At 46.0% G+C, this 16,345-nt stretch overlaps 1 protein-coding gene across 2 annotated transcripts in view; it reads left to right on the top strand.

Annotated features, from left to right (window-relative positions):
* LOC125922544 (transmembrane emp24 domain-containing protein 11) overlaps positions 1 to 14,809 on the top strand; it is a 23,260-nt gene extending 8,451 nt beyond the window's left edge. For both annotated transcript variants that reach the window (XM_049630133.1, XM_049630132.1), the window contains exons 2-5: positions 5,010 to 5,110; positions 12,803 to 12,928; positions 13,651 to 13,797; positions 14,591 to 14,809. In XM_049630133.1, the coding sequence (XP_049486090.1) occupies positions 5,010 to 5,110; positions 12,803 to 12,928; positions 13,651 to 13,797; positions 14,591 to 14,740 (524 nt within the window). In that variant the 3' untranslated portion in view covers positions 14,741 to 14,809. The remainder of the gene's footprint in view (positions 1 to 5,009; positions 5,111 to 12,802; positions 12,929 to 13,650; positions 13,798 to 14,590) is intronic.
* The last annotated feature ends 1,536 nt before the right edge of the window (positions 14,810 to 16,345 follow it).

Below are 16,345 nucleotides of genomic sequence, written 5' to 3'. Positions count from 1 at the left end.
AGGTGGCCAGGGCGGCCGGCCCCCCCGCCCCCCCCCCGCCCGCCACCCCCCCCCCCCACCCCCCCAACACTCAGCTGCTTCCGCAGAGGTGCCTGCCTGATCGGGCTCTGGGCTTTCTTGCTCCAGTTGGTGAAAGTTCCGTAAGTACTCGAAGAGAAGGGCCTACTGTGCTCTTGCCGGGGGGCGTGCACTGGGTGTCCGGCGGGTCCTGGCGGCTGGCGGTCCTTCCCGCTTCCACCTCCTTGCAGGTTTCTCTCCGTTACTGACCAGCGTGGTCCGACTCCAGCAGTGCCTGTGTGGTCTCCTTTCGGTTGTTTTACTTCGTGGGCGCTCACACTCCGCTTATGCCTTAAGGGTGACGTCTTCTGAGTGACTTGACCCCTTCTCATTATGTAATGTCCCTCTTTGCCCGTGGTAATTTTCATTGCTCTGAAGTCCACTTTACTGGATACTTACAGAGCCACCCAAGCTTTTTTATTAACATCAGAATGATTTACCCTTTTTATCCGTTTACCTTTAACCTACATACAGCGTTATATCAAAGTGATTTCCTCATACGCTGCGTACTAGTTGGGTCATTAAAGAAAACCTATTCTGACAATCTTGGTCTAATCTGTTTAGACCATCTACCTCTAACGTAATTATTACATGCAATGTATACTGTCTGGATTCTGGTCTGCTATTTTACTGCTTTCTGTTTGCTCCCTTTGCTTTTTGTTCCTGTTTTCCATTTCCTACCTTTCTGTGGGTCACTTCAGTGTTTATAATAACCCGTTTTTGCTTTATCTATAGTATTTTTCACTCTACCTCTTTGTATAGTTTTAGTAGTGTTTGCTCTAGGGATTGCAATGCACATACTTATCACAGTCCATGAGGATCGATATTTTGCATTTTTTCAAGAGGAACGTACAAACCTTATGACCATGGAAGTGCCTTTGCCCTCCCCACCCTTTATAATATAGTTGTCTTAAATGTAACCTCTACATACTTTGAGAATCACATCAGACAATATTATGTATACTGTTTGCTTTCAACTGTCAAACAATTTTAAAAATAGAGAATGCTCTGTCATCATTTCCCTAGTTACTCTGTCATTCTCTCTTCCCTCCTGGTGTTCCAAATTTCCTTATTATTCTCCTTCTGTTTGAAGAACTTCCTTTAGCGAGTTTTTTTTTTTTAACTTTTTAATGTCTATTTATTTTGAGAGAGAGAAAGAGACAGAGAGCAAACAGAGGAAAGGCAGAGAGAGAGGGAGACCCAGAATCTGAAGCAGGCTCCAGGCTCTGAGCTGTCAACACAGAGCCCGATGCGGGGCTCAAACCCACGAACTGTGAGATCATGACCTGAGCCGAAGTTGGACGCTTAACCAACTGAACCACCCAGGCGCCCCTAGAAATTATTTTAAGGCAGGTTTTCTGGTGAAAAAGTTCTCTTAGTTTTCCTTGACCTAAAAATGTTTCGCCTTCATTCTGAAGGGTATTTCCGCTGGATATAGAGTGTGGTTTGACAATTGTTTTCTTTCAACGCTTGAAAATGTGCTACTTCCTTCCGGCCTCCATGTTTCTGATGTGAAGTATACTGTCATTCAAACTGTTGTTCCGTTATCAGTCATGCATGGTTTCTATTTTCCATATATATATTGGTCTTGTGAAAATGAGTAAAAGGAAGCCTCATTTACAATGGAGTCGGGTGGCCCCAGGGGAGCTCTCAGCCCTACCACTCCTGGTCAATTGCAGACCCAACAGGAACGGACGCACCTTGCGGGTGGATTCCACTGTAGCTACTACTTGCCCAGCCCACCGGAAGGAAGGAAGATTTCCTCCTCCCCCAGCAACAGTTCCGGCCAATGAGAGACTCCACAGCCCAACCAATGAGAGACAATTACAGCCCAGCCAATGAGAGACTGCCAGGGGTCAGCCAATGAAAAGCACTACACTTCCAGCTCCCATTTTCCTCCAACGGACTTTCTGTTTACAACAGCCCTCCTACCCCCTTTCCTCTATAAGACAGCGTCCTCTGCTTTGTTCTCCCACTGCGCCCTTTGCCGCGTTAATTCTGTTATGTGCCCCGCGGAACCTCATAGGCAGATGAAAAGATCCGTCTGTGCATCTCACGCCTCCCTGCAGCCCTCAGACAGGGTGGGCATCTCCCCAGGACCCCACCCCAGCCCTCGCATGAAGCGTCCAGTGGGGAGGGGTGCAGCCTCCTTCATGGTACTCATCTGGGGCAGGGCAGGTGTACCCAAAGGGGCTCCATCCTGCAGGCCCTTCCAGATCCTCTGGCTAAAGAAACCAGGTTTTTCTTGAGCAAGCTTTCTCTTTCCCCTCTCTCTCTCTCCCTCCCTTTGAGTTTGGTCTGCAGTTGCAGATTGCTGTAGCACCCAGGCCAGGGCAGGTCAGCTGGAGGACACTCACTGCTGAGTTGCGCTTTGAGGCTTGAGGCTCTCAACCAATCACCTTTTTCCTACCTTTCAGAGTCTTCTGATTGTTGTTTTACACATCTTGCCCATCGTTTTTGGTTGTCATTAGCAGAAGGAATAGGGTGGAATGGGCTTACTCCATCTTTTCTAGAATCATCAGTGATCCTTAAAAACTTTTTTTTAATGTTTATTTATTTTTGAGAGAGAGAGAAAGAGAGACAAAGCATGATCAGGGAGGGGCAGAGAGAGAGGGAGACAGATTCCGAAGCAGGCTCCAGGCTCTGAGCTCTCCGCACACAGCCTGATGCAGGGCTCCAACCCATGGACCATGAGATCATGACCTGAGCTGAAGTCAGCTGCTTAACTGACTGAGCCACCCAGGCGTCCCCATCAATGATACTTTTAAAAAGATCTCCTGGAGATGGGCCCTTGAAACAGCATACAATGTGCATTTGATACAGTTTTTTAAATGTCTGGAGGGACAAAGGACCAGGACAGTTAAAAGGTGCCTAGGACCAAGCGCAGGCAGGGCTTGAGACTTTGCTGTGGATCTTCCCATGCCAGGAGGTGGTCTCTTCCGGTGTTCCCCCCAGAGTGCCCCACTTTGCAGGGGCTGCTCCCTACAGTCGACGTTCCCGTCAGGCGACGTTCCTGTCAGGGACCTGTCTCCTCGCCATCCAGGGAGGCCATGTGGCCCTGCGCCTGTAGTTCTGGGCTTTGGAATCGCACTACCTTGACTCGAATTCTGCCTCTACAACTCACTAGCTATACGACTTTCTCTCTTGGAGATTCAGTTTCCAACTTGTAGACTAGGGAACAGTATGCAGAATCCACCACTCACACCTGGTCCAAGTCACCCCGATTCCCTGCTTCCACTCTGGATCCTTCAGTCTTTTCTCCACATGACAAATATTTTAAGTTTTTTTAATGTTTATTTTTGAGAGAGACAGAGAGAGACTGAGTGTGAGCAGGGGAGGGGCAGAGAGAGAGGCAGGCACAGAGTCTGAAGCAGGCTCCAGGCTCCGAGCTGTCAGCACACAGCCCGACGCGGGACTCGAACCCACGAATCGGGAGATCATGACCTGAGCCGAAGTCGGATGCTTAACCGACTGAGCCACCCAGGCGCCCCCACGCGACAGATAGTTTAAAGTGAAAGCCACTTGATTTCACTCCTCCAAATAACTACTTCCCCGATCCCAACAACGGATGTGCAGGCTCTCTGTGATCCTGCCCCTGCCATACTCTCAACCTCATCTCCTAGCGTTCTCTGCCTGCTGTCCTCACCCCAGCAGCCCTGCTGTTCCTTGGTACCCCAGGCATGCTCCCACCCCAGGACCTCTGCATACACTCCTGCAAGGAACAGTCTTTCCCCCAGATGGAGGCAGCATCGTGTGGCAGTAGGGGAGAGACACTGCATGGCCTGGGTTTCAGTCCTGACTCTGCCACTTGCTAGGTGTGTGGCCTTAGGCAAATTACTTTTTCTGTTTTGGTTTCATCATACGTAAACTTGTCATAAAAACAGTGTCGCCTGTTGTCATGAAAATTCAGACGACATGTGTAAATTCTCTAGAATGCTTGGCAAATACTTAGAACTGAATGTGATGTAGAGACAGAAACATGTCTATAAGGATACTCAGTACGAAATTATATACATCGTTTACTCCCCTAGTCCTTTGGTTCTTCACTCAAACTTCAGGGGGCACCCCGACTGCCCTGTCAAATTCTCCAAGTCCCCTATCCGTGTCACCTGCTTTTTCTTACAGCGTCCTTGTATATTGTATACTTATTTCCCTGTTGTCTGTTTCTCTCTGTACGAGAGCTCCGTGGAAACAAAGATAGTGTCTATTTTGTTCACGTCTGTCCTCACTCCCGGAACGGTGCTGTCACTGGGGAAGGGGCTCATTGTATACTTATCAGTTGACTTGGTGAAGGAATAGAAATGCCTCCTCGAAGCACATTTCAAGAATCGATGGGGCGGCACATTAAGTGCTCAGCACAGTGCCTGGCACACACAAGGACTATTAGCTATTTTTCAATGTCTTTCAATAAACGTGAACTCCTTTCATTGACATTGTACCTGGCAAGGGCTGAAGGGGGGAAAGGTAAGCCACACGGCGCTTTTGTGCCCCAAAGGAGAAAGTGGGAGGCTCTCTCAGGGACGCAGACCCGAGCAGGAGCCTTGACAGCAGGGGAAGGAAGGACTCGACAGGACACGCCTAGGCCTCAGCAAAGGAATTGTGCTGGGTGACAGACACAGCTACTGGGACTCGAGGCAGAAATTTGTCACGGCTCTTTATTTTTTCAACAGCCCTCGCAGCTCTGAGACTTAGGAGGGACTTAGCTTATCCCCTTTTTCCGAGGGAGCTGAGTGCAGAGCGGTGAAGTCACGTGTGAACACGAGCCCACGCCTTCCTCTCTCCTCCGGGGCCTTCCCGCTCGGCCACGGGACCTAATCACCAGGACCTAAGCTCTTTACGCTAACGGTGTTTTCTATTCAGATCAACTGAAAAGAAAATTCATTCATCAGTTAACGTTACGTAAATATTTCTTACCCCTATCTTGTAATAAACATCTCGCATTTGTGAAACAGGGACTTTCAGGATCCAGCAATGGGACACACGCAGACACGACTTCCTAGAGTCGGCTCCGGGTCTGGGAATGTTTGTGACTGTTACAACCTACAATGATGAGGTAAAGCATTCTTTTATGTTTCGTCACTAAAAGTTTTCATTTGCTAAAAACTCTTATGCCATGTATCCCCACAAACTTTAAACGCGTCCGCATAGGCACTCATCAACCAGAGTTTGCAATTTTTCCTGTGTACAGCCCCGAATAGAGGCGCTGCACAAAGACGTGGCAAGTGCCCGCCTCCGGGGAGCCTGTAGTCTGGCTGAAGAGCAGAGACCTTAAGGCAAAACATTTTAAAATAATAGAAATGCTAGGCCTCGTACGCATCATCTTGAAGTCTGCTGGTCGTGCTGGGAAGATGGGACCCCCAGGGCCGAGGCATCCCTGTGGTTTTGTCAGGACCACAGCCTCACCCGCGCAGGAGGGCCACAGGGGTGCCTCCGCCCTCCTCCCTGGCAGGCACTTTCTTTAGTCATGTGGCAGCCTCTGGTCTGTTTGGTCCCCTTGGGGTTAACAGGAGTAGAAAAGGCAGCATGGTCGAGTGGGAAGAAGGCGAATTTTGGAGTCAGAGCCAAGTTCAAGTATAGACCGTCAAGCTGAATCTTCAGCAGGTTGACTGCTCTAATCCTGTCTTGTCATCTGTACATTGGATGTAACGGAGACCTCCAGTCCCCACCACACCAGCTCAAGACACTCTGACTTGCTCAGTCCACGAATTCAAACGCAGTTGCAAGAACTACTTCCCTTTGGACGTGGAGCTGCCCTGGGGATGTGCTCGTGGTGGAGCAAAGCCTCTCAGAGCAGAACAGGCATTTCCTCTGGGGAGGAGGGGGCAGAAAGTTCCTGTTCTCATTACACTGGATGGTTGCCTGGTCCCAGCGTAGGAGATATTTTGACATCCCTGCTCCTGTGGAGACTCCACTCCAGCTGGACTGTTGGCACACTTGAACCTGGCCTGGTACAGCACCTTCTCCTGGTGCGCCTGGCACCGGCCTAATGGTGGTTCTGCCGGGGTCACTTTCCTGACTCCTGTCTGCATAGCTACCTCCCCTCCCTACCCTTATGCTGAGACCCAATTCTTCTTTGTCCTTTTATGAACTATCTGGAAATGTCTCTATGGCTTATTAAGTGTGGAATTGAAATTTTAGTTGAGCTAAAAATTGTCACAGAAATCCCAATTACTGTTTCTAAGACAGAGAAGATTCATTCCTCAAAAGCATAGTTGCCTGAAACAATACCCCCTTCTAAATTTTTTAAATTTTATTTATTTTGAGAGAGACAGTGTGAGTGGGGAGGGGCAGATAGAGGGAGAGAGAGAATTCCAAGCAGGCTCCACACTGTCAGCACAGAGCCCAACTTGGGGCTTGAACCCACGAACCACAAGGTCATGACCTGAGCAGAAACTAAGAGTCAGTGACTTAACTGACTGAGCCACCCAGGCACCCCCTGAAACAACACATCCTTCTAGAAGGGATGAAAAATATTTTGATTCATTCTGCATTCGACAAATATTTATCATGGTCCTAATACATACCCCGCCCTCTTCTTGGCCTAAAAGAGACCAAGTTCTCACCCCATAGGCCTGATTTTCAAGAAAACTCTATTTGAAGGAAGAAGAAACAGCCCTAGTTTCAACATTTCTTACAAGATCCCCTTTTAAGGTCCTTATCAGCACCTTCACAAAGCTTCTGACCATTGTTACCTGATCAGTGTGTCTAGGAGCACAGGGCACTCTAAGTTGCCCCGCTTGGTCATCTCCCTGTTCCTACGGCATGTGATTGACAGCCCAAGGGAATAACACGGCTGGTAGGGCAGGCAGTAACAACATCTGTGTCCCATACAAACACATGCATTTTGTATCCCATTGTCCATTATTTCCCAACAGTCGGTGATGTTGAGCATCTTTTCATGCGCTTTTTGGACTTTTTTTCTTTTAGCACTTTGAGTTTATCAATCCACTGCCTTCTGGTCTCCAAAGTTTCTGATGAGAAGTCTGATGATAATCTTTTTTTTTTTTTTTTTTTTTTTAAGTCTGCTGATAATCTTATTGAAGATCCCTTCAATGACCATTATGCAGATCCCTGATCTTGGGAGGACAAGGTCATTCGGCCACCCTGGCTTCCTTCCACACGCTACGAGCACGCTGTTCTAGCAACACCTGCACCGCTGCGTGCCATGTGGCTGGGCTACAGATGCGGATGAGGGCGCGCACGGGGATGGGATGGGTAGCTACTACTGTGCTAAGAGCTGACACTGACCAAAATTAACCACAGTCTACCACCCAAGGCTTCCCCTGGAAGCTGCAAGCTTTCCATAGACTCCATAGTTCCAAAATAGTTACATCAGGCAGATTCTAACAGTGTAATTGTTGTCTAGATGGCAAGACAGACTCCTGGTGCTGCCTACTCCACCATCTTCCCACAATCCTCTTCTGGTTCAAAATATTTTGAAATTTCTTTTAGGATTTCTTCCTTGCCCCATTTGTTAATTTAAAATGTACTTAATCTCTAAATGTGTGTTTAATTTCTGAATATTTTGGCATCTTCCAACTATCTTTGTTACTGATTTCTACTTCAACTCCATTGTGTTTTGAGGGTAGACTTTGTATGGTTTCTATTATCATTATTATTTATTGAAATGTAGTTGATGATCTCTACTATTTTAAATGGATTCAGGTGTGCTTTGTGGCCCAGAATGTGGGCTGTCTTGGTGAGTGTGGCCTTGAGAATTTGCATATTCTGCAGTTGGTGGATGAAGTCGGCTACAGACATGCGTTAGGTGCCGTTGACTGATGGTGCTGTTGAGTTCAACGATGTCCTTCCTGACCTGCTGCTGGATCTGTCCGCTCCTGACAGAGGGGTGGGTGTCAGAGCCTCCCGACTACGGGCGGGTTCTCCTCTTCCTCCTGCAGTCCTATCGGTTTTTGTCTTGCGTAGCTGGGCGCTGTGTTGTCAGGTGCTCACCCATTAAGGATTGTTTTGTCTTCTTGGATAATTGACCTCTTTGTCATTATGTAAAGCTCTGTTATGTAATTATCCCCGATAACCTTCCTTGATCTGAAGTCTGCTGTATCCAAATATGAGTACTCCAGCTTTTTTGTAAGGTTAGCTTAGTTAGCATATACATCTTTCTCCATCCCTTAACTTTTTTAAAACGTTATTTATTTTGAGAGAGAGAGACAGAGAGAACAAGTGGGGAAGGGGCGGAGCGAGATGAAGAGAGAATCCCAAGCAGGCTCCACACCATCGCCACACAGCTGGATATGGGACTCAAACTCATAAACCATGAGATCATGACCTGAGCTGAAACCAAGAGTCGGACACTTAACTGACTGAGCCACCCAGGTGCCCCCTCCATCCTGTAACTTTTAATCTACATGTGTCTTTATATTTAAAGCAGGTTTCTTATACACAACATACAGTTTTGGTTTTGATCCACTCTGACAATCCCTGTCTTTGAATTGGTACATGTAGACCACTGACATTCAAAGTGATTACTGGTATCACTGGATGAACGTTCACCATGTTTGTTCCCATTTCTTATTCACTGCCCTGTTCTTTGTTCCTATTTTTGTCTCCCACTTTTTCTATCTTTTGTGGGTTTTATTTGAGAGAAAGAGAGAGAGAACACAGGGCAGAGGGACAGAGGGGGAGAGAGAGAATCTCAAGCAGGCTCCTCGCTCAGCATAGAGACCTCCATGGGGCTCTATCCCAGGACCCTGGGATCATGACCTGAGCTGAAATCAAGAGTCAGATGCTCAAGTGACTGAACTACCCAGGAGCTCCAATCTTTCACGACTTTGAGTATTTTATGTGATTCCATTTTGTCTCTTTTCTTAGCGTATCAATTATACTTTTTGAACTTTTTTTTTAAATGGTTGCCCTAGAATTTGCAATATATATTTGCAACCAACACAAGTCCACTTTCAAGTACCACCATACCTCTTCATGGGGGGTGCACATGCCTTAGAGTAATCAAGCATTCCGGATTCCTCCCTCCTGTCCCTTTCCGTGAACTATAACCAAATGCATTGTTGTCATTATTTGAACAAACTAGTATCTACTAGATCAGTTAAGGAAAATAAGTTTTTACTTTACCTTAACTTAGCCCTTCTCTGATCTCTTCCTTTATGGAGATCTGAGTTTCTGAACCATATCATTTTCCTTCTTCTTTGAGAACTTACCAGTTCTTGCAAGGTAGGTCTAGCAATGACAAACTCCCTCAGATTTTCTTTGAGGAAATCTTTATTTCTACTTCACTGTTGAAAGGGAATTGTGCAGGATACAGAATTCTAGGCTGGTGGGTTTCTTCGCTCAATGCGTTAAACATTTCATTCCATGCTGTTCTTGCTTGTGTGGTTTCTGGAGACGTCGGATGTAACTCTTACCTTTGCTCCTTTACAGTGAAGGTGTTTTTCTCCTCTGGCTTCAAGATGTTTTTATCACTGATATCGGCAGTTTTACCATATGCCTGGGTGTAGGGTCTTTCTCTGGTTTGGTTTGTTTGGCATTGGTCCTGTTTGGTGTTCTCCGAGTTTTCTGGCTCTGTGGCTTGGTGTCCGACACTAACCAGGGGGAAATTCTGTCATTATTGTTTTAGGGATTTCTTCCATTTCCTCCTCTTTCTTCTCCTTCCAGTATGGCCATTACGTGAATGTTACACCTTTAACAATCGTCCCACAGTTCTGGGATATTATGTTCCGTTTTTTTTTTTTTTTTTTTCAGTCTTTTTTTCTCTTTGCTTTTTCAGTTTTAGAAATTCCCATGGACATATCCTTACGCTGGGAGGTTCTTTCCTCAGCCGTGTCCAGTCTAATAAGGCCATCAAAAGCATCCTTACTTTCTGTTACAGCATCTAAAAAGTTTCTTAGAACTTCCACCTCTCTGCTTACATTACCCTTTTGTTCTTGGCATACTGCCTGCTCCCTCCGTGAGAGCCCTTTGCATATTAACCACAGTTTTTCCAAATGCCTGGTGTCTACTCATTCCAGTATCCCTGAAATGTCTGAGTCTGGTTCAGATGCCTGCTCTGTCTCTTCAAACTATGTTTTTTGCCATCTAGTAGTAGTCCTTGAAATTTGTGGTTGATGAAAACTGGACATCATGTACTAGGTAAAAGGAACCCAGTACTGGTGCCCACAGTTTCTGCTCTGGTAAGTTGTGATTCTTTGTATTTACTGGTCTCTCCAGTGTTGGGGGCAGTGGTTTACCCTGTGACCTCAATTCTCTGACAGATCTAAAAAGAACTGCTTTTCTTTTTGTTCATCTTTTTACTTGTTAGGACAGAGTGGCAACTTCCAAACTCCTTGATGACAGACTAGAAGTCCTACACCTGTTCTTATAAAATGGCAAACAATATAGAAATTAGCTAAACAGTAAATCAAATTTGCCCAACAAAAATAACCAACTAACAGGTTGGTGTGTATTCTTCTAAGAATACAGTCTTCTTCTAAGCTTCTGGAAACATACATACATGCGTTTTGCAAATGCTCTTTTTAAAAAATATATTGTCAAGTTGGCTTACATACAACACCCAGTGCTCATCCCAACAAGTGCCCTCCTCCGTGCCCATCACCCACTTTCCCCCTTCCCCTTCTCTCACCCACCATCAACCCTCAGTTTGTTCTCTGTAGTTAAGAGTCTCTTATGGTTTGCTTCCCTCCCTCTCTGTTTGTAACTATTTTTTCCCCTTCCCTTCCCCCATGGTCTTCTGTTAAGTTTCTCAGGATCCACATATGAGTGAAAACATATGGTATCTGTCTTTCTCTGACTTATTTCACTGAGCATAATATCCTCCAGTTCCATCCACGTTGCCGCAAATGGCAGGATTCCATTCTTTCTCATTGCCAAGTAGTATTCCATTGTATATATAAACCACATCTTCTTTATCCATTTGTCAGTTTATGTACATTTATGCTCCTTCCATAATTTGGCTATTGTTGAAAGTGCTGCTATAAACATTGGGGTACAAGTGCCCCTATGCATCAGCACTCCTATATCCTTGGGTTAATTCCTAGCAGTACTATTGCTGGACCATAGGGTAGTCCTATTTTTAATTTTTTGAGGAACCTCCACACTGTTTTCCAGAGTGGCTGCACCAGTTTGCATTCCTACCAACAGTACAAGAAGGTTCCCATTTCTCCATGTCCTTGCCCGCATCTATGGTCTCCTGATTCGTTCATTTTAGTCACTCTGACCAGTGTGAGGTGGTATCTCAGTGTGGCTTTGACTTGTATTTCCCTGATGATGAGTGACGTTGAGCATTGTTTCATGTGTCTGTTGGCCATCTGGATGTCTTCTCTGGAAAGGTGTCTATTCATGTCTTCTGCCCATTTCTTCACTGGATTATTTGTTTTTCGGGTGTGGAGTTTGGTGAGTTCTTTATGGATTTTGGATACTAGTCCGATATGTCATTTGCAAATATCTTTTCCCATTCCATCGGTTGCCTTTTAGTTTTGTTGATTGTTTCCTTTGCAGTGCAGAAGCTTTTTATCTTCATGAGGTCCCAATAGTTCACTTTTGCTTTTAATTTCCTTGCCTTTGGAGATGTGTCGAATAAGAAATTGCTGTGGCTGAGGTCAGAGAGGTTGTTGCCTATTTTCTTCTCTGGGGTTTTGATGGTTTCCTGTCTCACATTCAGGTCTTTCATCCATTTTGAGTTTATTTCTGTGTACGGTGTAAGAAAGTGGTCAAGTTTCATTCTCCTACATGTTGCTGTCCAGTTCTCCCAGTACCATTTGCTAAAGAGACTTTTCTCCATTGGATACTCCTGCCTGTTTTGTCAAAGATTAGTTGGCCATACATTTGTGGGTCCATTGCTGGGTTCTCATATTCTATTCCGTTGGTCTGTGTGTCTTTGTGCCAATACCATACTGTTTTGATGATTACAGCTTACAAATGCTTTTTTAATTAATTTACTGATTTTGACAGAGAAAGAGTGAGATAGAGTGCGAATCGGGGAGGGGCAGAGAGAGAGGGAGACAGGGAATCTCGGGCAGGCTCCGTGCTGTCAGCACAGAGCCTGATGCGGGACTTTAACCAACGAACCGTGAGATCATAACCTGAGCCAAAATCAAGAGTTGGACACTTAACTGACTGAGCCACCCAGGGGCCCCTACAAATGATTTTTTAAATAAAAAATAGGATCCTATACAGACTGCTCTACCACAGGATATCATGGACACCTTTAGTACAGGTATGGGTATAGTACTCTCTTTTTTGGCCACGTAATATGCCTTTATTTGGCTTTGTCTGAATTTAATCAATCCCCTACTAAAAAGTATTAAAGTAATTTTAAGAAAGCAAGGTTACCATTGCAAATAACACCACACGGAATATCCTTTTACATATAATTTTTTCCACTTGTTCATTTCCATAGAATAAGTTTCCATAGGTAAAACCACTGAGTTGATGGTTATATACATTTTAAGTTTTAATACATATTGCTGACCTGCTCTACAAAATGGCTGTTCAACTTACATTCCCAAATCAGTGTTTAGAGACAGTATTTCTCAATACATTCCCTGGATACTTTTATTTAAATCTTTGACAATCGGATAGCGAATAAGGGATATCTTACTGTGTGTTTATGTGTGTTGTTTTTACCAACAAGGCTAAATAATTTTCACATTCATCAACCACTTCATTTCTTCTTTAGGAATAGCACAATTCTTACTATATGACATAGGGGAGATTTATTTTTAAGAAAGGAAAGTAGAGAATAATAAACTTAAACTATGGATATCCTCAATCCTAGGTGTTATTGTCCAAGTTATATGGCCCACAGGGAACATTCTATTTTACTTCACATTCACCTGGCGAACACATCATTTGCTTGGAATCTAACTCTACAAGGCTTGTGTCATTTGGAGGGAGTAAGCTGGTGAGTACATGCCTCCCGTGTCCGTGCTGATGAACAGGCGTCAGTGCTACTCAGGTGTGACGCTGGTATGCAGAACCATCACTCCCGACTGGCTAGAGCCTTATGAAAGTCCTGGGACCGCATCTCAGTGCAGCAACCACAGAAGGGGCTGCACAGCTTGGAAGGGGTTCAAAGGAGAGCCACGGTGTTGATTAAAGGGCTTGAAAAACAAGAATTGTGAGGGACCGTTAAAAGAACTGTGATCATTCAGGCCTGAAAACAAGCGAAGGCTGGACGGTAAATTAACAACGCAATTGCGATAAATACAACTCTTACATGGCAGATGGTGACTGGTTATTTTCTAAAGGTGCTGAGTGCAGATGAAGAGAATCTGTATGTTAGCATCAGAAATTAAGCTTCACGTAAAGGAAAATTTCCTGAAAGTCTTCAAATTCCCTCGGCACCAAAGGCATTTGCCTAATGGTAAATCTGACGTTCAGGAGGGTGTGAGTACTCTCTCTGGGTCGTGGGTCACCATCTAATGCGTTAATATCACCAAGAAAGACTACTGAGTACGGCAGGGGATTGAGAGCCAGTGAGAGACTGGAAAGAAGCGGGGCCTGCTCTAGAAGGGGCAGGGGGGTGGGGGGTGGAGAGAGCTAGGAGAGGAGTCGGGGAGACACAAGGCAGACGTGGAGGGGAGCTGTTTTAAGCATGTTTCTTCCTTGTCACTGTTTGTACAGCGGATTCACTTAGAGATCCGAGTTGGACAACACGACCTTGATGCAGCCGCTGCTCAAGCGAAGGACAAAGTTAATGAAGTTAGCTTCAAGCTGGAACGTCTAATTGAGCAAATTGAGCAAATAGTCAAAGAACAAAACTATCAAAGGGTCAGTCTGCCCATTCGACTTACTCTCTCTCTTCCTGCCAGGAACGCAGCTCTGGAGACAAAGCCCCCAAACTGCAGAGAGAATAGACTGCCTGCTCCCCGTCTCTCTCTCCGAGCTAGCACGGTGGGGACACTCAGGGTGAAGGGCAAGAGTGAGCTGTCACTACCTTGTCACTGTCTGCTGGACTGTGAGCTCCTCTCGGAAGGGGGACTGCGGCCCATCCGCTCTCGGGGTGTGAGCCGACAGAGCGAATAAATAAATGCTCCCCAACATCCCCCACGTACATGGAGAGGCTCGGTGTGCCTGCTCTGCAAATGACAGTCCTGTTCTTGTGACACTGTGTGTTTCCGGGTCACTGTGCTCAGTGGACTCTGCTCACACATGGGGCCAGATCTGCTCCTGTGCTCACCTTGTGTCGTCTCCAGACACCGGTTTCCTTGCCTGGAAAATAAGAGGAGGACAGGTGTGCTTGACAGAGTGCCCAGCCTAACGTGAAGCAAGGACGCGGATGATGAAAATCTGTCACTTTGCTCAATGCTGGGAAATAAATGTAAAAGATAATGGATCAAATAGCAGACATTCTACATCAAAATACAAAAACATGCTTTATAAGGTTGATTCTTAGTCCTGGTGTTAAGCTAACAACATGCCCCAGCTTAATCAGATACTGCACTCTGGTATGAGATACTAACTGGGAAATATTAAACATCTTCAAAGCATATACCACCTTCCCCTCAAATTCATACATTAAATACTTTAAGAAACTAAACCTGCCTATTTCTCTTCTACATAGGACCGTGAAGAAAATTTTCGAATGACCAGCGAAGATACAAACAGCAATGTGTTATGGTGGGCTTTTGCACAAACATTAATCTTCATCGCAATTGGAATTTTCCAAATGAAACACCTTAAAGACTTCTTTATAGCTAAGAAACTTGTTTAAGATGTTAACAAAGAAAACTACTTGCTAATTTGCATAATGTTTGGTTAATAAATCAATATGTATTCATAACCGAGTATTGCCTTTATGATTTCAAAGATTATCAGACTGAAATTCATGTTACGGCATCGTAGCAATGATAAAATATTACTTTGACAATGTAGCTTCTGAGTTTGATAGAATAAGCACACCACCCAGTTCTTATTTTAACTTGGTACACATCAGCACTGTCCAATAGAAAGAAAATGTGAGCTACATATGTAAATTTGAAGTCTTCTGGTTCCCACATTAAAAAAAAAATGGGGTTTTTTTGAAAGGTAACATTAACCCGTGATATATATTTAACCCAAAACATCAAAAATATTACCATTTTAATAGGTAAACAGTACAAAATTATTGAAGTAGTTCACGTTTCTTTTTTTTTAATGTATTTTTAAATTTATTTTAATTTTTTTAACATTTATTTAAGGGAGACAGAGACAGAGCGTGAGCAGGGGAGGGACAGAGAGAGGAGACACAGAATCTGAAGCAGGTTCCAGGCTCTGAGCTGTCAGCACAGAACCCGATGGGGGGGGGGGGGGTTTGAACTCACCGACCACGAGATCACGACCTGAGATGAAGCTGGACGCTCAACCACGGGCGCCCCATGTTCCTTTTTTGAAATGAACTCTTGGCGACCCAAGGGTATTTTACACTCAAAGCACGTCTCAATCTGGACCACTCACTTTCAGGGGCTCAATGGTCACATGACATTCATAGCTACAGTGCTGGACAAGGGAGTCCATCCTTCCCCGATTACTGCATTCCACTCCGAAAGCCACCCTGAACCTCTGCTTTTTTCTAGTTCCCTGAAAGATGGCAACTTCCCTCCACACAAGCAAATGGCCCAGAGTTCTCTGAACCGAGTTCTCGTCCCTGGTCCCCAGACGGTCCACCTCCACACGTGGATGGAAGCTCTGCTCTTCCGAGCCGTGGAGGAGATGCGGCATCATCCGGGGAGTTCAACCGTGATACAGAACTATTTTCTTTAGCTTTTAACTCTGAAATAATCATAAGCTCACCGGAAGCTGCAAAAATAGTACAAGGAGCCCCTTCCCCCAGCTCCACCATCTATGCTCTTTCAAAAGGAATAACCTGCCCCAGGAGGGCAGCAGCGGCCGCGACGCCAACCCCACCAAATGGTCCCAACCTGGGCCCCGGCCGCAGTCACACCCCGTCCTGGTCCACTCGGTCCGCCTGTGGCCCCGCATCTCCGTCTGCCCAGGACCCCTGGTCCCTCTGGTCAGCCCGGTGTCCCTAACCCGCCCACCTCCGCCCCCGGCCCCCTCCCCGCACCAGGCAGGGTGCCGCGTGCGCACACGGTCTCCCAGCCATCACTGCCCTTCCCGCTCCCCCCACCGCCTTGGCCTCCCCTGCCCGCGCTCTGCGCCTGCGCCTTCCCGGCACGCCCATGTGGGCGCCAACCGGGGACACCAGCACCGTCTCCGGGCCTGGACTAGGACACACGGCTCCACAGAAGACTTGGCAAGGAGTGCAGTGACGGAATGAGGGAGGCCAGGCCCCGGTGTGCACGTTCCTCCTCTCCACGTCCAGCCAAGACAGCCTGCG

The sequence above is a fragment of the Panthera uncia genome, chromosome B1, assembly GCF_023721935.1.
Source record: "Panthera uncia isolate 11264 chromosome B1, Puncia_PCG_1.0, whole genome shotgun sequence".
Classification (NCBI taxonomy): Eukaryota; Metazoa; Chordata; class Mammalia; order Carnivora; family Felidae; genus Panthera; species Panthera uncia.
The sequence above is the reverse complement of the archived record's forward strand: the minus strand, read 5'-3'. Positions and strand labels throughout refer to the sequence as shown.